Source organism: Onychostruthus taczanowskii, unplaced genomic scaffold (assembly GCF_017590055.1).
Source record: "Onychostruthus taczanowskii isolate IOZ18803 unplaced genomic scaffold, ASM1759005v1 scaffold48, whole genome shotgun sequence".
Taxonomy (NCBI): Eukaryota; Metazoa; Chordata; class Aves; order Passeriformes; family Passeridae; genus Onychostruthus; species Onychostruthus taczanowskii.
The window spans coordinates 694,949-714,792 of record NW_024502347.1 but is presented as its reverse complement, the minus strand read 5'-3'; the positions used below and the strand labels follow the sequence as shown (position 1 = coordinate 714,792).

The window sequence follows — 19,844 nt, the reverse complement described above, 5'->3', positions numbered from 1 at the left end:
AGAGGGAAGGAGCGCCGGGTGGCGGGCGCAGCGCTGCCGCCGCGGCCCCAGAAGAGCCGGAATTCTCGGGCTCGCCCCTCGCTACGCGCCGAAAGGTTTCGGGGGATGCTCCCCCGCCATGTTCAGCCCTGCTTCCCCTGGCACGGCTCGCTGCCCACCACAGCCCGTGCTTCCCACCCGTGTTCGGGGCGGCGCGGTCCGATCCCGGCGCGGCCGCCACAGCGGGGCCCGAGCGCTGCCCAGCCCGCCGCCGCCCGCGCTCCATCTCCCGCTCCCTGCGGGCCGGCGGGCGGGAGGGCTGCAGCGGGAGGGGCCAGAGCAACCGGCATATGCCTCGACGGGCGTCCCCACCACCCTATGGGAAGCGGGGAAGGGCGGGCCGGAGCGGCGGCCGCCCAATGTGCAGCGCTGCCCGGCGTGATGCGGCTACCTGCGGGCCTATAAAGGCGGCTGCGTGCGCACCAGCCGCTCGCTTACACAGTATGGCCGGCGACATTAGCTAGCGCTCGCTCAACGCTCTTCTCTGTAACAGGGGAACACACGGACTACAAGGAACCGAACCGCATCGCCCGCCCGCACCCCCGCTCGGACTGTAACCCGCTCACACACGCTCACGCCGCATCCGCCGCCGCGCACTCCGGGTGGTTTTCGCCCGTTTAAAAAAAAAATCTTTCCTACTTCTACTTATTCCTCTATTTTTTTTTTTTAATTAATATTTCACAAATCCCCCAGAAGGTGAAACCCGCCCGGGACGGACTGGGACCCGGCGGCGGCAGCAGCGCGGCCCGTGCAGCAGCAGCAGCGAACGGTGGCGGCCGGGGGCGGCAGTTTGGTTGTCGTTTAATTTCTGTGGTTGTTGGTTGCCGAGTTGTCTCACCATGAAGGAGAGCGGTGCACACTTCTTCGAAGGGACCGAGAAGCTGTTGGAGGTGTGGTTCGCCCGGCAGCAGCCCGCGCAGCAGGAGCCGCACCAGAGCAAGGGGTCCGGCGACCTCCGCACCATACCCAGGTCCGCGAACGGCCGGCGCGGGGTGGGGTCGCAGCGGGGAGAGGCGGCGGCGGGGCAGCGCTGCCAGTGGGGGGCGGCCGGCGGGGCGGGAGGGTCCCTGAATGGCCCGGGTGTGGCGGCGCTCTGGGGGGCGATGGCGGCCGCGCCGGGGGAAGGCAGGTTCCGGGGTGGCCGTCGGTGGGGGCTGGGCTCCCGTGCTGCCGGCCGCCTTCCCGCTCTCCCGGTGACAGCCCCAGCATCTCCCCGCGGGGGGGTGACCTTCCGCCGCCCTCCAGAGACCCTCGGGCAGGGAGGCTCCCCTCGTCCCGGCGGGCGGGAGGTGGCGGTGCCGGGGACGGAAGCCATTCCGCGCCGCCACCTCGTGCAGCCCCGCGCGGTTCCCGCTGGCAACATGTGGCGGCGGCGGAGCGGAGCCGGGCGTGTGCCGCGCCGGCCGGGAGCGCCGCGGGGGGAGCGGGCGCGGTGTCGCAGTGCTGCTGGCGGCCGGGGCACGGCATCGGCGCCCACCGCTCTGCGGCGGCTCGTCCCGCTCCTACGGCCAGTTTCGGGATGGGAAGGCTCGGGAAATCCCTGCCCGTGCCGTATTGCTGACAGCGGGGCCTCAGGAATCTCCCTCTCCGTTAATGCAGGCTGGAAAGGGAGATCCCTGTGGCTGTCGCGGCGAGGGTCGATGGTTCCCTCTCACATGGCCGGTGTGGCGGCGACCTCCGGCACTGCGTAGCCGGACAGGTCCACAGAGCGGCTCTCGCCGAGGGAAGGAGGCGGTACCCGGGGACCCTTCCCGTGTCTCCCAGCCTTGAGATGGGCACCGGAGCGAGGGAGGCACCGCGAAAGGAGTGCCCCCTCCTCCCACAGCAGAAGTGTGGCTGGAGCCGCGGTTTACACGTGAGTGTCCTGGCCGCGCTCCCGGGCCGCGCCGCCGCTCCCGTCGCTCTCCCCCATTGAGCAGCCCAGGCCAATGGGAGCGGGGCGCCGCGGAGGGCCGGGCCGCGCCCGTCACCCAATGGGCATGTGGGGAATGCGCTGGCGCCGCGCTCGGCGCCGCCCGCGGCGGGGGAAGGAAGGCCCGGGGCCCGCTCCGCGCCGCTCCGCTCCCGGCGCACGTGTTCGGCACCGGCTCCCGCCGCTCCCCGCCCGCCGCCCGGGAATGTGCCCGCGCCGCCTTTGTTAGCGCAGGAGCCGATGGCCACCTGCCGGCACACGGGGCGGCTCTGGAGCCGTGCTGGGCACGGGGCGTCTGTGCTGCGGGTTGCCAGTGCTGTGCTTTGGAGAAGGACAGTGTCGAAACACTGGAGCTGGGTGGTCTTTAAGGCCCCTTCCAGTCCAGACCATTCTAGGATTCTGTGGAATACTTAGACGTCTGACAGTGAGGGTCCAGCTGTAGATCCACAAAAAATAGTGTTCTGGAAGTGTCAGAAAATGGTAGCTGCAAGCTTGAAGTACAAAGCAAAAGCTACGGAACTATGGACGAGCTTGCAGTGACAATAAAAATGCTATGTAGGTGGGATCAGCTGACATAGTTGGTAAAGGTAGGCTTGTCCTAAGCAAACAGGGCAAATCTGAAGGTTATGCTCGTGTGAGTAGTTCACCTTCAGTATGGTCAGCTGTTCAGCTTTTCAGGTTCAGGTGGTTGCTGGAGGATCTGGCTCTCAGCAAATCCAGATCTACTTGTGCATATCACTGTTACCTGATCGTCTCTTGTCAGAGTTTGAGCAAGAGAGCTTGTCATAGTGTATTTAATGTTTGGAATATGCTAATGATCTCCATTCAGTGATGTATCTATTTATCTTTTCCTTTGCTTTGGTATTTCTCAGGAAATTTCCTATATATTGGTAGAATTAGCTATTCACAGATCTGAATTGGCAGTGAGCAGATAACTGCCTTTTTTTCCAAGGAATGAATAGCCCATGTGTGTGCATGTCTGAATACTCACTATTAGTGGAAGCTTCATTTCTGCTGTACCAGAAGCACTGCAGAATACGTTTTTACCTCTGATCTGTTGGTATGATGAGGTAATTTATGTGTGTAACTTTGACTTGTGAAGCTATTTAGACCTTTCTGAATAATGTACTTAACATGGAAATCATCAAATGTGATTTTATAGCTCTTTGAGGCTTAGTGGTCTAGCAGGTACAGGGTAATAGCTTGTATAGGTAATGTCCAGGCAATCCTGGAAGGAAAACCTTAGCTGAAATACTTGCAGATGATGTGAGCTACTTAGGTGCTGGAGGAATCCTGTAGTGTTTGACTTAAAATGTGAAAGATTCCAAAAGTACTTGTTTGACTTGGTGTTAGTGTGCAGATGTAGTTTAGAGATTGGATTCTGTGGATGCTTTCCTCACTGACACATTCATGCTCTCTGGTGTTCCATTTGTCAGCTGAGACTCATATTTGCAAAACTGCAAACTTAACTTTTAAGCCCAGAGCATTTAATGTAGTTGCATGTGGTACTGGGATAGTTCCTTTGTGTGGTTTAGATAAGGCTGTAAAGTTTTAATAGAGTGGATAAAAACTGTTAACTGTTGAACGTGTGGTCTTTAACGCGGTGTCAGTGTTGTGAGCAGGCTTTGAAGACTTTTGTGTTAATTGGCTCTTAATACAACATGTTAATATAAGGTGCTTGCTTTCTTTGGTAGGAAGCTGTGACATGTCTGAAAGTGTTTCTAGCATGAAATGACCTTGTATAAACATTTTCTTTTGTAAAACCGTCAGAATTAAATTACCTATTACAGCTGATAGATGCAAATAAAAGTCCTGAATACAATGTGTCCTGCTATGCTAATTCTGTAAAGGTGATTGAATGAGCTGGTTTATGTTGAACAGAACCTGAAATCAAAGCTGAAACTGTAGAACAATAGCTAAATTAAAATCAAGTTGCAAACCAGTTGAGCTTGCCTTTTGTATTTTAATACCTGCTTAGTAGTGAAATGTGAACCATTCACCTACTGAATGACTAAGCTGGTGTTCAAAGCTAAAAATTTCCATGTTGTGCTTGTTAGGGATTAGATATTTTGAAGTCTTTGCTGGATATCTAGAGCTGATGCAATTAAGACTTTTCCACATTTTTTCCTCCTATGGGGAAACGTGCTTTCTGGATAAAAGTTTGGATAATGTGTAATGTGCTTCAGAAAAGATCTTTGTCAAATTAATACCTTCAGTAAAAGTCTCAGCTAAAAAGTATGGAACTTGACCTTTACTTTCAAGTTTTGGGGTGTTTTTGCTCACTTCTTAACGAATTATGCAGAAAGGTCTTGTGGTTGAAATAGTTACTGGCGAGCGTCTCAATATGCCTACCCTGCTTACATCCAGTAGTGAAATGAAATTAATGTTTTTGTGGTCTCAAAATAATTTGCTTTAATTTTATTGCTTGTTCTCACTATGCTTTGTAAAGCATGATTTTTTTCTAAAAACATTAGCCTTTTAAGGCTAAAAAATAGCCTTAAACTATGTATGGAAAACAGCATTTGCTGAAAACATGGTGAACTTGCTGCAAGCCCTGGATTTCCATGGTGACTGTGTAGTGCGTTCACTCTCCCCACAGTAAAATAAGCTGTTCATTCCTTCAGATGATGTGCAGCTATGCATTTTCCATCTCAAGGGCTATCAGGATCTTGAACGTACAGAAGTTTGAAACCATAAATAAATGATGCCAGTGTTAAAAGCTCATATCTCAAGCATTCAGCCCTGAGGAATACTCTGAAATTGAGCTTTTTTATGGACTTTTAATCTGCTTCTTATTTGTCTATATTACATGGAGGCACAGGCTGGAGAAAACTGCAGCAATGAGCAGTGTGGGGTGACACTGATAGGACATTGCTGTGCTCCAGCAAAGTTCCCAAGCGCTGAGACACTCAAGGATTTGATGGGAGTCCTGTCAATCCTTGCTGTGTGCTGCACCCTGTAGCCTGAGTAGCTCAGTGCTGCTGCACCTCTGCCCCTTCCCCCAGTGTGGGCCGTGCTACCTGCCTGTTTCCTCAAACACTGAAGGTACAAGGAAGCTGGGCCATGAGCCCTGCTCTGCTCCTGCAGTGCTTTGGAACAAAACTGAAGGGACTCAGTTTTGGGCTTCTGTCCCCGCGTACTTGGGAGCTTTTTTTATGGGCGATGCGAGTTTATCTGGAGAACTTTATGTAGAGTGCAGCCTTCCCCTTATCAGAATGGATATTAATCATTTACATTTTAGATCTGGTTCAAAACTACTGGTAAAATATTTCCTTGTAACTCAAAATTGTGACTAAAGAATGGTTTCACACAATAGTAACAAACCCTTTTATTCTCGCTTCTACTGATTCTGATACTGCTTGCAGGAAGTGAAGACTTATGTTGAAGACTGACATTTTCCTACCTTATCACTTACAGTGCTGAAGCATTTGGGTAGTCACTGTCTGCCAAAGGGCCCTTAGTGAGACTCTGTAGGGAATAAATAAGCAGCTATTGGTGTGTTCCTCAAAGGGGCTTTCCTAATGGTTGTTTGCTCAGCCAGGAAAACAAGAAAACTTGGGGCTTTTGGTGGATACTTGCTGCCTTACAGTGTGTTCCTTTTGGAGAAAATTACACTCAAATTTGCCCTGAATGTTGCTTGTAAGTCCTGCTCTGCCTGCTGGAGCTCATGCTTCCTTAAACACTTTGGATGTCCTTGGATATGAGACTTGAGAATACCCATTGAGTGTCTTTGGATGTAAAGGATGGAGTCCCCATTGCGTGTAATTGCAATAGTGGTGTAAGACCCACAAGAGGAGAAGTATGCAGCCTTCAGAGCCCCAGCTGTGGCCGTCTTTGTGCCATTGCTGAAATATCTTGGTTTCATTTGGGAGCGATACTCTAAGTACTTGGCTTGGGACTTTCTAGGTAAGAAGGGTTTGTGAGCAGTACTGCATAGAATCACTTTCAATGTGGATGCAGTTTTCACCAAAGTGCCTGTCTCTCAAGATTAAGTGCATGTCCCTGGAAGCCTTCATAGGTTTAGGATAAGAGAAATGTGGACCATCTCTGTATATATCTGTGCTCAGAGCATTTAGAGGGTGTGACACTTTTGTGCACCCCACAGATACTGCCTATGTAAACTTATCACGTTGCAAGGGTCTTAGCCTAAACTCAGGCTGTGGTTCAAGGTAACCTATCTTGAACAGCAATTTTTAAATTACATTTCTAAGAGAAAGTAATTCACATGCAGCTGTCTGCAGAGAAATACACGAGCTGCTGAGAGGCGCTTTAAAATGCTTGTGACTTCTGTGTGGCTTGTACTGTTCCTACCTGTTCTGGGATGCTTGAAAGCAGTGTTCCAGATCTGCTGACTCCGATGTTTAGCCAGTACAATTTTGAGTGTCTTGGCTGCATCTCCTCTGCATAGGCAGTTTAAACACAGTTTTAGGATGTCTGGATCATGGTATTGGTAGGAATTTGCCTATTTAACTGTAGCCTGCTAATGAGGTAGCTGATACCTATGTGGCTCCTAAAAACACTTAGTAGGTAACGGGATAAAAGATCGTTCTGCAGTTGAATGCTTGACATTAAAACAAGGTCTTGCATAGTCAAGATTAAAAGGCTTATTACTTATGGTACTATAGAACTGTCAGCTGTTCTATTCTAATGAAAAGCTATGCAAGAGTACATATATAGCTTAAGCTGTCTTTAGGAGTTCCATATGATTTATTTCCTAAGAATTCCTGCCCTACTGCAATACAGCTTTTCTTCACAGTGCAGTCTGGCTGCCTTAGCAAGTTCTTGGTGGTGGAGTGGTAAGCTTGAGGAGGCTGTTGGTTGCTGATAGGAATGAGTTCTTGATGTAGTTCTTAATCTCTTCAAATTGCTGTTAGCACATTCCTAGTTGGCCTGAAACGGCAGTATTGTGCCTGGTATGCTTGACTCCTGTTAAAGAATGTGTTTTACCCCAAAGGTAAAGGCTCAGAGGAGGCCAATAACTTGTGTGCAAAAGCATGGTTTTATCTGTCAAGGAAAACTTCCTTCTGAAATAAAGGAACAGATATGATGCTTTGAAACTTGGTTGAGAGGAGCTATTGACTATTCATGAAGCATACTTCCTACAATTAAGCTACTTCTCAGTTATAATAGCTTTTCCCTACTGACCTACTTGGTTGGCAGTTTGAATGAATGGAATTTGTTTGTACTCTGGTAACAAACCTGTTGATAAGGCACTAAATATTACAACACAGGTATAGGAGTCAATTGTTAAGCTTGATCTCCCCCCCCCCTTTTTTTGGTATGTTCTGCTAGTCAGATGTAGAACAAATAGCTTTTTACCATTCAAGCAAGGACAGTTCTTCACACTTGACTAGATGTATTCCATTTTCATTTGCTATTTTCCGAGAAGGTGCAGTCATTTAAAGTGCATCATGCTTGCCCATTCAAGAAACTGATTTGACTCTGGAAAAGTAGTAGTTATTTGAAAATTGAAAAAGGGGATCTTACAACTTTGGAATGAAGTGGTCAATGAGCCCACATAAGTGAGAAGTCAGTCTCAAGTCTGTGTCTGCAAGTCTGCTACAGAACTTGCTTCCAGTGAGAGCTGCCAATGACTCTCATGATTCATGTTCCACTATGCTTGAGTATAGGAAAGCATTTTCCAAACTGGCATTGTTCTGATGTCTGGCTACGGGAAATAATTTAGGAAATATTAATGCCTTGCATATTGATCATTGAAGGGGGAATTTTGAAGAGCAGAAGTCCATGATGGCACTTCATTGCGAATCACTCTTACTTGGGTACCCTTTTTCAGTTGCAGGCTTTGCTTCCAAATTAAAACATAACTCAGCTGTTGGTACTGTTCTCAAATACTTAAATTACTAACTTAGCGGATTTTTACTTACTATTGAATGGCTGCAGTAGATGTAGTGATAACCATTGAAATACTACTTTTAAGGTTGATTTTTTTTCTTCATTCAAGTGCGGGTAGATATTGTTTGTCTCAACTAGTCACAAGTATATGGAACAGAAAAAAGGGGGAAGAAATACAAGAGTTAGACTTGTAGTGAACTTAATCTACTTGGTACAGAGCATTCCCAGATGTTCTTCCTTAGCTGTGCTTTAAACAATAGAACATGCCAAATACTAAGGTCATCTTGTTTAAATAGATTATGTTGGATCAAATCCAGCCTTTCTTTAGTTTTCTGTACTTAGCTTTAAAATGCAGACAGATACAGGCCAGTATGCCTGCAGAACTACTCCCTAATGTGGCCGAGTCTCATCCTGGGTGCTGCAACCCTTTGTTAGTCTGTGTATGCTTCTAGAGCAAGCCTAGCATCCTGTCTGTTTCTTAAGTAGTAGGGTTTTTCCTTAGTGCTGCTCTGGACAGATCAAATGATGACCTGGCCCTTTATTTCTGTAAAGGCTGAACACAACATTTAGTGTGCTAGCTGTGGTTTCTGTAGTGCAATAGTGAGGACTTGAGCAAAGCTGTGATATGCAAAGGTCTTGTGCAACTCTGCAGTCTTGTGCAGATTTCAGCCATGGTACCTGAATACCAATTGTGGTACCAACAAGCATAACAGGACTTCCTTTGCATCATGGGCTTTGCACTTTACACACAATAGTACACTGTTGGTGCTATACTGAACTACCAAACTTGTTAGGTCTTCCTCTGCTAATATGTGTCTGGAGCATGGACAAGACATTTCCTTGAAATGCCTGCACAGAACTGCACTACAATGATACTTAAAAAGTGTCACCTGCCTGCATAAGGCTGAGGTTCTGACTGACTGACTGGGTAAGAAGCTTGTGAAGCTTGAGACGTATGCTCTTGCAAAGCCTAAGATAGTTACATGCCCATTAATACTTGGACAAGTACAAAATGAGATTTGTAGTAATGTACAAATGGGGTTAGTACAGCTCAGCATCGGGGAACTCCTCCTCACCTTTCCCAAATGCAGTGTCAGACTCTGGGTGTTTATTTAATGGCAGAGAAAATGTCAGTAGGGATGCTGGAATGGTTTGAACAATCTAATATATTCCCTAGTTCAATTTACAAGAGTGGCTGGCAAACTTAGGCTGGTGTGCTGTAGCCAGAGAAAACTGAATCCTTTATTACTCTTACTAGCAAAATGGTATTATTTTCTAGGAGCACTTAGAAGATAGTTTATATTGTGTTTATTTCACTCTTTGCATTTACCAGCCTTTTTAAGGTGAGCAGCCACTTGAATTTTCATGTACACTTGACTTTTAGGAACAGAGCTACCTCCAGTCAATGACATAAGTATAGAGCTGAGTAAATGTGTGAGACTTGAGCTGAGCACTCAAAATAACCTTTTTAATTTGACATGGAGATTTGAATGTCTGTGCTGTCATGTCTGTGTTTGCAGAAAAGCATTTCATGAAAGGTCCCTAACTGGGGTAAACCTCACTTTGATTTTAAGTATCCGGTTATATCACTGAATTTCTAGATTAATCAGATGTGCATTGAATTACGAGGGTTTTTTAAATAGATAGGATTTTCTTAACATATGTTCTGGTTGAATCATATATATAAATATTACTATGTTGGTGTACTTTAAATGGGATAGTCCTCTAGTATTACTAAAGGTACAGAATTCAGTTTCAAAAGGTATTCTCCTGAATGAATGAATTCATTGGAGGAAGAAGTTAAGGCGTTTATTTGCTGACTGTTTAGAAAGGCTAAAGAATACATGGATGTTTTAGTTATACGTATAACAGAATCTAAAACTTCAAATTCATGAACTGACCAGTTTTCTGAGGGGAAAGACTGGTGGTTGCAGGAGAAAGTGCGTTCATGGAATTAACAGTCAGTGCTAGTGCTCTGTCCTGGCATACAGCCACAGACAGGGCTTTTGCAGTGTCAGTAAGGGGTGAGAGGTCTGCCTCCTGAAGAAGGATTAGCCTGACAGTTTTGTATGGGCAAGCTGAGCTTGCTTGGTGATGAAAAATTGGCAATTTTTTTGTGGTCCTAGCTCCTGCAGTTATTCCAGCTCTACCGATGAGCAGCTTAGTTTTGTGCTGGGTTAGTAAATCTCTTGGATCATGACATCTCTTGAGGACAAGAGCCAGCACAAACCTGCAGGTGGAATATGCTGTGGGCAGGAAGAAGTAGGACAGCTGGCAGTCTTGTAATTTTGTGACGTCAGGAAGCTGTATCTGTTCCTGTCTTATTTATAGCAAAATTAACTACATTGAATCTGTTAATCTGGTGTGGACACAAGACTGAAGTGGCAACCAAAGTAGTTTTTTTGCAAGTCCATAATTTCTCTTAAAAGCCTTTTGGCTTAATTTGAGCCCTTGGCTTTGGTTTGGGGTTTTTTTCCAGACTCTTTGTAGAATGAGTAATATTAGTAAAGAATTGAAATATCAAACCTCTACCACCATACCAAATTCTAGTACCATAGCTACAATTTGCACGATATGAAGGAATTCTGTGATCCTGGTTCGTCCAAGAGGAATCCAGGCCATTGAAATCTATTGGTTTTTAGCTTTTCAGTTAAATTACGACCTTAACTCTAAACTGGTCAATTAAAACATCTTAATAATAACTTACTGGTTTATTATTGTAGTAGTTGCCAATGACTACTGTGGTAGAAGTGCATAGAGGTTCAACCTAAAGCATGCCTGAAGTTACCAGCATGTGGGATGCAGGATTTAAGGTCATGCTGACTCACCTGGTTAGAAGCTTGAGGTTGCTGTTTGGCAGTTGTCCACATGCAGCAGATCATGGTAACAGAATCAGAATTTGAGGACTATTGAGCCATCAAAAGCAAAGAATGGAGTATTACTGTATTGTGAGAGTCAGTCCCTGGTATGGAAACTCTTCCCATTTTGTTCTCTTGGATTCAGTAACTCAGGACTTTGGTCCTGTTTGGGCTTTTTACCCAGGGCTCCAGCAAGCTTTGGTTTGTTTAACCTGTTGTTTGTACTCTTCTGTAATTTCTTCACAGGATTGAGTGGGACAAACTTCTGGAGAATGTGCATTGTTTGATCATAAGTGTGACAAAAACTGACAAGCAGGAAGCTTATGTACTCAGGTAAGGCATTGGCTCATTCTTTTAGTCCCTAGGAGGGAAAAAAGTGAAAGCTGTCATGTGATTCACTTGGCTGAGAATCCAATCTTGGGTTAATGGCAGGTTGATGGCTACAGCTTGCAGGGATCTCCTGCTCAGAGGTGCAAATCTCTTCATAGTTGTTTCTCTTCCTTTAACCAAAAGTATGGACAGAGCTGTGGTGGCATCACTTAATTCTGTCTGTGGGTAACTAAGTGTCCCCAATACAGAATTTCAGTATTACTTCAGCAGAATAGGCTATAGGTGTCACTTACAGATCAGCCTTAACTGCACATAATACAATCAAGCAGAACAACTCTTGCAGCTGACATAAGGGTATCTGTAAAACTGTAGCTTTCCTGGAACCCTGGAATTTTTGTTATGTGTGCTGCAGTTAGTTTTAAGGACACTACTTTTGCCATGTGTTTTTCATCTTGCAAAATGATTTCTTGCTTTTTGTACATGAACTTTACTGCCGCATTTGACATTCTCTGGTTCACTTCAGATTACAAATACTGAAGTTTTTGTACTCTAAAAGACTGCCTTGAGGGCAAGGTTGTGCTAAGAGCAAGCTAGTCGAAGAAACTGTGTTCAAGACTTGTATCTTTAAGCTTCATATATTTAAAACAAAATTCTGGGAAGGGTAACTAGTTGCACTGCATCCTGGATGAATTTTAACCTTGATTTTGAATTTGTGAACAGCATTCCAAATTGAGTTACTTAAGCTAATTTTTACTCCCATGGTTCAGTTACCTGATGAAAAGATACTTGTTTAGCATGTTTAAATGTTCTGGATGTGGTATCAATGCCTATCTCCAGTTCAGCTGGGCTGTGGTTAAGTATCTGACTTAGTTTATATGTAGTTAATTTTTAATTTCTGTATCTTACTTCTGAGGCATATCCTATAGCTGTGCCTGTTGTACCCACTTCACAGCATGTTTGTTTTTTTCAGGTAGTTGGAGGGTGTCAAATGTGTGTGCCTTTTCCTGTAGTGTGACAGCTCTGTAATGTCATGCTCAGAGCAGGTGTTTGCTTTGGGAAATCATAACAGCTCTCAAATGTTAGCTGCATTCTACTGATTTGATCTATTTGCTGAGTACGTTTGTGCCGTGTGCTGAGTGTTCTCTTAGAGTAATGCATTTGGTTGGGATAAGGACCAAGACCTAACAAACTCCCTCCTGGATTGTTTTATGTAGAGCACTTAATGTCTTCTTAACACCTCTTTTGCAGTGAGAGTAGCATGTTTGTCTCCAAGAGACGTTTCATTTTGAAGACGTGTGGTACCACCCTCTTACTGCAAGCACTGGTTCCCCTGTTGGAGCTTGCTAGGGAGTACAGTGGGTTTGACTCAATTCAGGTAAGGTGTCAAAAATCTTCCTTGGAATGTACAAAAAGGTTTTTGCTGCTATTTCAAATTCAGTCTTGTCATTAAATGTTCTGAAACCTGGACATTTATGTATGCTTCCCATAATGAGAACACTGTAGTGTAAGATTGCTCTGCTGCAGCAGTTGCCCTTTTATTTGTCTCTTGGTGGGTGCTAGCTAACAAATGCCATACTGTGCCCATGTTGTCTAGTGCAAAACAAGTTCATAAGCTGCCTCCTGAAGCTTAGAAATTCAGTTGGGAATAACCGTGTGCTTTTGTAATGGGAATACAGCTAGCAGTGTTTCAACAGTGAAAACTTAGGTCCTGTGAAAGTTCATGGTAAATGCTTGCATTTTTCTAAATTAGATTCAAGGTGGATGGGTAATACTCAATACCTAAGATGCACCTTTATTTTTTCAGAGCTTCTTTTATTCACGTAAGAATTTCATGAAGCCTTCCCACCAGGAGTACCCACATAGGAATTTCCAGGAAGAAGTAGAGTTTCTTAATGAAATTTTCCCAAGTAAGTTGATGAAACTTCAGCAAAATTGGGTGAAGGGTTGATGTTATGTGGGAGGTGATGAGCAGTGCAATAGGTACAGGCTGCCAGGCCAAGAATTCATCAGTCCTTGCATGAAAGTAAAAAACTATAAATACTTATTTTCTGGATTTCTGATACTAGTTTGCCAAGATCAAAATTTAAATTACGCTAAGCTTGAGATTTAGCACCTTGTCTGAACTGGGGTCATCTTCATACTTCCACTCACTTCAGAATTCTGAAAGCCCTATTAAAAAGCTGAGATAGTAATTTAAGTAATACACTGAAGAAAAATGTGGGCTTTTCACACATTACTATGTGAAATGTGTGAAGTGTTACGAAATGTGAAATGTGAAGAAGTTACAATAAATTTAAACATTTAATGCAGTTTAGGACTACAAGAAGAATCTTTAAAGTGATAGGTTTTTGAAGGAATATGGAAGCTGTGGTACTCATCTGAGTTACTTGAAAATAAATTATAATCATAAATGTATTTAATAGAGGCTTTAAGAGTTCCAGGATTTCTCTCTGTGCATAGCTAAACTGTAATATCTATTTTCTGATAATAGTATCTTAGCTGGGCTATCCAGACCCACTTCTGAGGAAACTTGCTTTTCTGATTATTCATTTGGCATTCCTGAAGTTAAATGCCTGGTTATTTGGTACTGCTGCTGACTACATCAGTGAACTTCATGGGGTTCTGTGAAAGGCCCCTGTCTTTAAGTAAGAAATAAACATAATATTTTACATAAATGTTCAGCTGTGGTACATTAACTGGAGGCTTTTTGTCTTGTCTAGATGGAGCAGCTTATTGCATGGGGCGTATGAACTCTGATTGCTGGTATGTATGTGAAGAGTTTGAAGTCTTTGCAGTAGAACTGGGTGCTGTCAATATGTGTTACATACTTGATTTGTGCTTTATGTAGGTACCTGTACACCCTGGATTTCCCAGAGAGTCGGATATCCAATCAGCCTGATCAGACACTGGAAATTCTGATGAGTGAGCTTGACCCAGTAGTTATGGACCAGTTCTACATGAAAGATGGTGTTACTGCAAATGATGTCACTCGTGTATGTCTGCTTGAAAACTTGAGCATTTTGGGGAATGGTGGAAATTGGGCAACAAAATGCTTCATTCACTTATCTTTTAATACAAGATTTATTTTGTGGCAGGAGAGACATCATAGAAAGTGCAGGTTAATACTTTGGGAGGAAAATGGGTTTAACCCAAGACTATTTTGGGGAATATAACTTCATGTTTTCAATGCCCTTCTTTTAGTGAAAACAGCAATATGCAGTGCTTTGGGTGACAGGAAGCTTTTACTCTGAGGAATGTTGGAGTAGGGATAAAACCACAATTTGAGTAACTTTCAAGGATGTAGATTATGAGGAGTAAGGCTTAGACTGGAGATAAGGAATTGCAAAGGTAAAGTAGGTATCAAAATCAGGGTCAGTTCAGGGAGCCATTTGGATGAGGGGAAGGGCAGATTTGGGGTCTAAGCATAACTTTGCCTCCTTTATCCAGATGGGGAAGTCCTGTGACATGAGCAAGTTTTCCTGACAAATACACTGACTTCGTCTTGTTTTCCATCTTAGGCTTTGATTCTCACACTGTATTTGAGATTTGGCTGTAGCTCAGGTACTTGTGTGATAAATCAAAGTGCTTGGGATTGCACTTCTTCCTAGGGCATGAACTAGCATATCCTTACTCTGGAATAAAAGTAAACAGCCTTCGCTTCATGGATAGTCGTTGAAGAGAAGCTCCATTTTCCATTCAGCAGCAAAAGCAAATATGTTTTGGAGTTGTAAGCTGTTTCCTTGTCTTGGATGGATGCAGCTGGGCTCTGTAAGAGGCAGTGTGATGTCTTGCCTGTAGCTTGTCACTGCCATTGATGTAGTGACAGGGTGTGAACCAAGGTCATCTACAGTGGTACATGTAATCAGACTCACTTGTCCTTGGGAGAATTCTGGTGTCCTCTTTGCTAAATAGATGTTCATTCTGCCTTTGAGGTAAATCTAAACAAGTGTAAGGATGCATGATAAACAGAGTTGTTTAACTTTGTTTCAGATGAGTGGAATTCGTGACCTGATACCAGGTTCTGTTATTGATGCTACAATGTTCAATCCTTGTGGGTATTCAATGAATGGGATGAAATCGGATGTAAGTTTTACTCTCATTAATAATTACCATTGGTAAATAAAAAGAAATAAATGTTTGGTGGTAATAATACCTTCTCTTTTTTCAGGGAACTTACTGGACTATTCACATCACTCCAGAACCAGAGTTTTCTTACGTTAGTTTTGAAACAAACATAAGTCAGACCTCTTACGATGACCTGATTAGAAAAGTTGTAGAGGTTTTCAAGCCAGGAAAATTTGTGACAACTCTCTTTGTTAATCAGGTGAGTTTTCTTGCATTAGCTTATCAGCTGATGAAATACATATAGACACAAATGAGGCAGGGCTGGAGATTTTTACTGGAGATGAACAGTTTCCAGTTTTCCTCTATATTTGAGTGGTAGTTTTTTTGGAAAGTAAAAATACACTTCAGTCTTGCTATGACATGTACTAAATCTAATGTTTAGCACACTTCAGAAACAGTAAGATGCAGTATCCCAGTCCCAGAATTCTAATGACTTCCTATGTAGTTCTGTATAGGCATAATTTCTTGCCTTGGCATTGTTTTGGATTTGCCTGCAACTGTCAGTTGTAGAACACGTGCTGTTAATACTATTGCTCTCAGCTAATCATAGAACCACAAAATTATTTGGGTTCGAAGGAACCCTAAAGATCATCTAGTTCCAACCCCCTGCAATGGGCAGGGACATTTTCCACTGGACCAGGTTGCTCAGAGCCTCATCCAACCTGTCCTTGAGCACTGCCAGGGATGGGGCATCCTCAGCTTCTCTGGGCAACCTGTGCCAGTGTCTTGCCACCCTCACAATGAAGATTTTTTTTTTCCCAATATCTAATCTAAACTCGCCCTCTTTCAGTTTAAATCTTTTGCCACTTGTTCTACCACTACAAGCTCTGGCAAAAAGTCCCTCTCCAGCTCTCTTGCAGCCCCCTTTAGGTACTGGAAGGTGCTGTAAGGTCTCCCAAGAGCTTTCTCTTCCCCAGGCTGAACAACCCCAATTCTCTCAGCCTGTGTGCGTAGGAGAGGTGCTCCACCCCTCATAATAGTGCACAGAACAGCAGTACTGTATGTAGGGAGTAGAATCACTGCTTGGGGATGAAGCTTTCTGCACCACGGTCAGGAAAAGTTTTAAAACACGTTGGTAAGAACCATATATGAAATGCAGTGTGCTAATCCATCTCTAAATGACAGTTTTAAAAGTAACTTCCCCCTTTCTTTTTGTTTTCTAGAGCTCTAAATGTCGCACAGTGTTTTCCTCTGCCCAGAAGATTGAGGGGTTTAAACGTCTTGATCACCAGATTGCCCAATTCAGTGATTATAATTTTGTTTTTACCAGTTTCACAAAAAATCGCCAGCAACAGCACAGTTGATTAAGAATGAAGAAAAAGCGCAAAAAGAAATCCCGTATAAAAGGTGGTGGTTGCTTTCTAGTTAATGATTCAGGGGGCCATGCTTTCCACTCCCACCACCTTGTAGTTGTGGAAAGCCCTAGGTGTAATCATAGTATAACCATTTTGAATTGTATGCATTATTATATCAAGGAGTTAGATATCTTGCATGAATGCTCTCTTCTGTGTTTAGGTACTCTATGCCACTCTTGCTGTGAAATTGAAGTGCATGTAGAAAAATCTTACTGTATGAAACTTTACAACACTTGTAAAAATGATTCAGGTAGAATTACACACAGTATAGTTTTTCTCCAAGTATCACCAAAAATTCCCCACAGACAAGGCTTTCGTCCTCATTAGACTTCAGCCTCAGCCTACTCACTGGGGACAGTTCTCTGTTAAATTGTCACTCTTTTTTTTAAAATCTGTGTTGTGATTTCAGTCTAAAACAGTTTTTGATGAACTTACATGATTTCTAATGAAACTGATTCCTAATTAACACTTTCATGTTTGGAGAAACTTCTTAAAACAGTTACAAATTGTTTTGCTACTACAGGTGGTGGTTGATTTATTTTTAAATCAAACTGACTTTTCGTGCTCTAATAAAGCTTCTAGGAATTTGCTCAGCTCTCCTGTAGAACTGGGCTAACACATTGGTCTTTCACCTTCAGTAACTTGGGTACTGCTACTAGTGCAGGCTAAATTTTGTCTCACCTTGATGGTCATTTGTCTGTCCACATCCCCGAGCTGTCACACCAGTACGCAATGGCAGAATTTGACGAAGGTCCAAGACTTGACAGGGGAAGAGCTGAGCCAGGCTTCAAGTGCTTTGGCGTCATTGTGTGACAGCTTTGCAAAGTGCAAGTTGATATTGGCAGCAGGCATTTTCTGTCCTAATCACCTGTTGTGTCAGAGCAGGAAGATGGTGCTCCTGAGCCCTGGCAGGTAGGGCTGGTGGAGGAGTGGAATTTGCCAGTCTGTGTGTTGATTGGTTTGGATTATTCTCAGTAAAACCTGTGACCTGCTGCTTCGGACTGTAAAGAGTGCTTCTAAACTGGTCCAGTGTCACTTCATTTTGTTGTTCCAAGCAAAGCTAATGCCTCTGTCTTGTGACAGTCCTGTGACATTGTTGTGCATGTGACTTATGTTGTACTTGATTGTTGTGACTTCATCTGTTTTTTCCTCCTAATTGCTAAGGTGGTTCCTCTTACTGTGACTTGAGGGCATTAAGTGAAGGTATAGAACAAGAACTGTCTGGGACACCTGGACAGAAGTGAAGTAGAATGCTATTCATGGAGCATGAATAAAGTGTGTAATTCAAAGTCACTTTAATGAGTATTGACTAAAATGCAGGCTTTGAAAAGCTGGCACACTTTCAGCTATGTTTGTTTGCAAATACTGAGATTTTAGCAGCTGTGAGACCAGCATGTTAACAACAAAATTGAGATTATTTTTCCCCTCTTGTCCTTGCAATGTTTTGACTCTTTCTGGTTTGATGCAATGGTTCTTTTGTTCCTTCTGTATTTATAAATGAAGCACTTTTTCAGTGCTTCTAAACTAAAGTCTGCTTGGTTAGAAATCAAGTGGTTGGAACATTTTGATTTTTTTTTTTTTTAAAGCATATTATTGATGTTCTTTACCAATGTTGTCAATTACATGCTGTAAATGGCACTAATGCTTTTTGGTGTTAATATTGAGGACCAATATTTCAATGGGTTTTTTTTTGTTCTTGCATTGTCCCAATTGTTCTGACTTTTTTTGGCTTGAGGTCCTTTAAGTACACTGAAGATCCCTTTTCAAGTAATATGGAAAGAGAATGCATCTTACAAAAAGAAGCATAAGCCTCGTCTATGAAAATGAAAGCTGTTGAATGGGTTACTGAACTATCTGGGTGATCAGGATGGGGGGAGTATGGTGTTTATAATTTCTGTGGTGTTAGACTTTGATCATTTAAAAATATCTGTACCACAACTTAACGCTTCAATAAAAGTTCGCTTAAATTGTTTGTAGTGATGATCCAGCAATTCTGTCTTTCACTCTCTTCATGCTGTATGGTACAAAATGGTTTAATTCTGAAATAGATGTGTGTCCTTACTGTCCTGATTTGCACTGCTCCTGTAGGGGGTGCATCTCAACACATTGGCAGTTTAAAATGAGGCAGCGTATGAAATGAAGCCAAGTGAAAATGTGATGCTGTTCTGGAAGCTAAAACTGTTTCTCTAAATGAACTCAAAAACTTGTTGTCTGCATTTAACCTGTATCTTTTTCTTCAGCATTCAATAGTCTAAATAGCCCTCTGAATTAAGACAACTGCTTCTAAGTAACAAGCTGGCATGCATTTATGTGCTTAAGCTTAGACTGGCTTTGAGAGTTCAAGGTGAGATTTATCTCTTAAGGTGAAGTAGGCAGGTACCTAATCTAGACAGTAACCTAGACCAGAAGCTAGTGGCTAGCAATGTCAGTGCTAAGCAGATGCAGCCAGCATGACTGAAAATTCCTTGAGTTCATGTAGTAAGTCCTACAGGAAGAGCAGCTGCAGTTTAATCATACCTGATTAAAGCTCCAGCAGTGCTGATATCCCCCAAAGTCATCTAAGTATTGTGTTGGTATTGGAGGTTTAAAACCTTTAAATTTAGCCACCCAGAACCTTATCTGTGATGTTAATGTTACAAATCTCTAATGGGGTTCTGGATAGTAAATAACTTGTAGTTATTTTAAGTACTTAAGACTTTATTTCAAAGCCCAACAGACTTTGAGAATAAGAAATTCCAGTTTGCAGCATCAAGAGATCATGTTTTAACAATGTCAGCCATGACAAATTAGCAGTAATCTACCTCTGTAGTGTACTGATGGAGCTGGTGAAATAGCTTGTGGAGCCACTTTTAATTACTTAGGAGCTGTCCTGGTTAACTGGAAAGGTCCCAGTTGGCTGGGGAGTAGCAGATGTGATGCCCACCTACAAAAAGGGCCACAAGGAGGATCTGGCAGCCTGACCTTGTTGCCAGGGAAGGTCATGGAGCCTATGATACTGAGCACTGTCACGCAGCATATACAGGATAATCAGGCCCAGGCACCCTGTGTTTGTGGAAGACAGATCTTGCACAAGACCTGTCTTGTGATTGACCAGCCTTCTCCATCTATGGCAAGTGACCTACTCAGTGGATGAGGGAAAGGTGGATGGTGTCCATCTGGACTTCAGTAAATCCTTACATTGCTGTGTCACAACATGCTGGAGAAACTGGGTGTGCTGTTTGCTGGGTAAAAACACAGGCTGGGCCATCAGACTCAGAGAAGGGGGGAATGTGGCACATCCAGCTCGTGGCTGGTCACCAGTGGTGTTCCCCAGCGCTCAGGCTTGTGGTTGCAAAGCTGGTGGTGTCTCATCCAGTGGCAGGGGAGTGGATC

At 43.7% G+C, this 19,844-nt stretch overlaps 1 protein-coding gene across 1 annotated transcript; it reads left to right on the top strand.

Annotated features, from left to right (window-relative positions):
- The first annotated feature begins 470 nt into the window (after positions 1 to 470).
- On the top strand, positions 471 to 18,444 carry AMD1 (adenosylmethionine decarboxylase 1). Its single transcript, XM_041414839.1, has 9 exons — positions 471 to 1,009; positions 10,909 to 10,995; positions 12,241 to 12,367; positions 12,797 to 12,899; positions 13,713 to 13,755; positions 13,841 to 13,985; positions 14,983 to 15,075; positions 15,161 to 15,316; positions 16,281 to 18,444. The coding sequence occupies exons 1-9, from the start codon at positions 879 to 881 to the stop codon at positions 16,419 to 16,421; spliced, it is 1,026 nt and encodes a 341-aa protein (XP_041270773.1). The 5' UTR covers positions 471 to 878; the 3' UTR covers positions 16,422 to 18,444.
- The last annotated feature ends 1,400 nt before the right edge of the window (positions 18,445 to 19,844 follow it).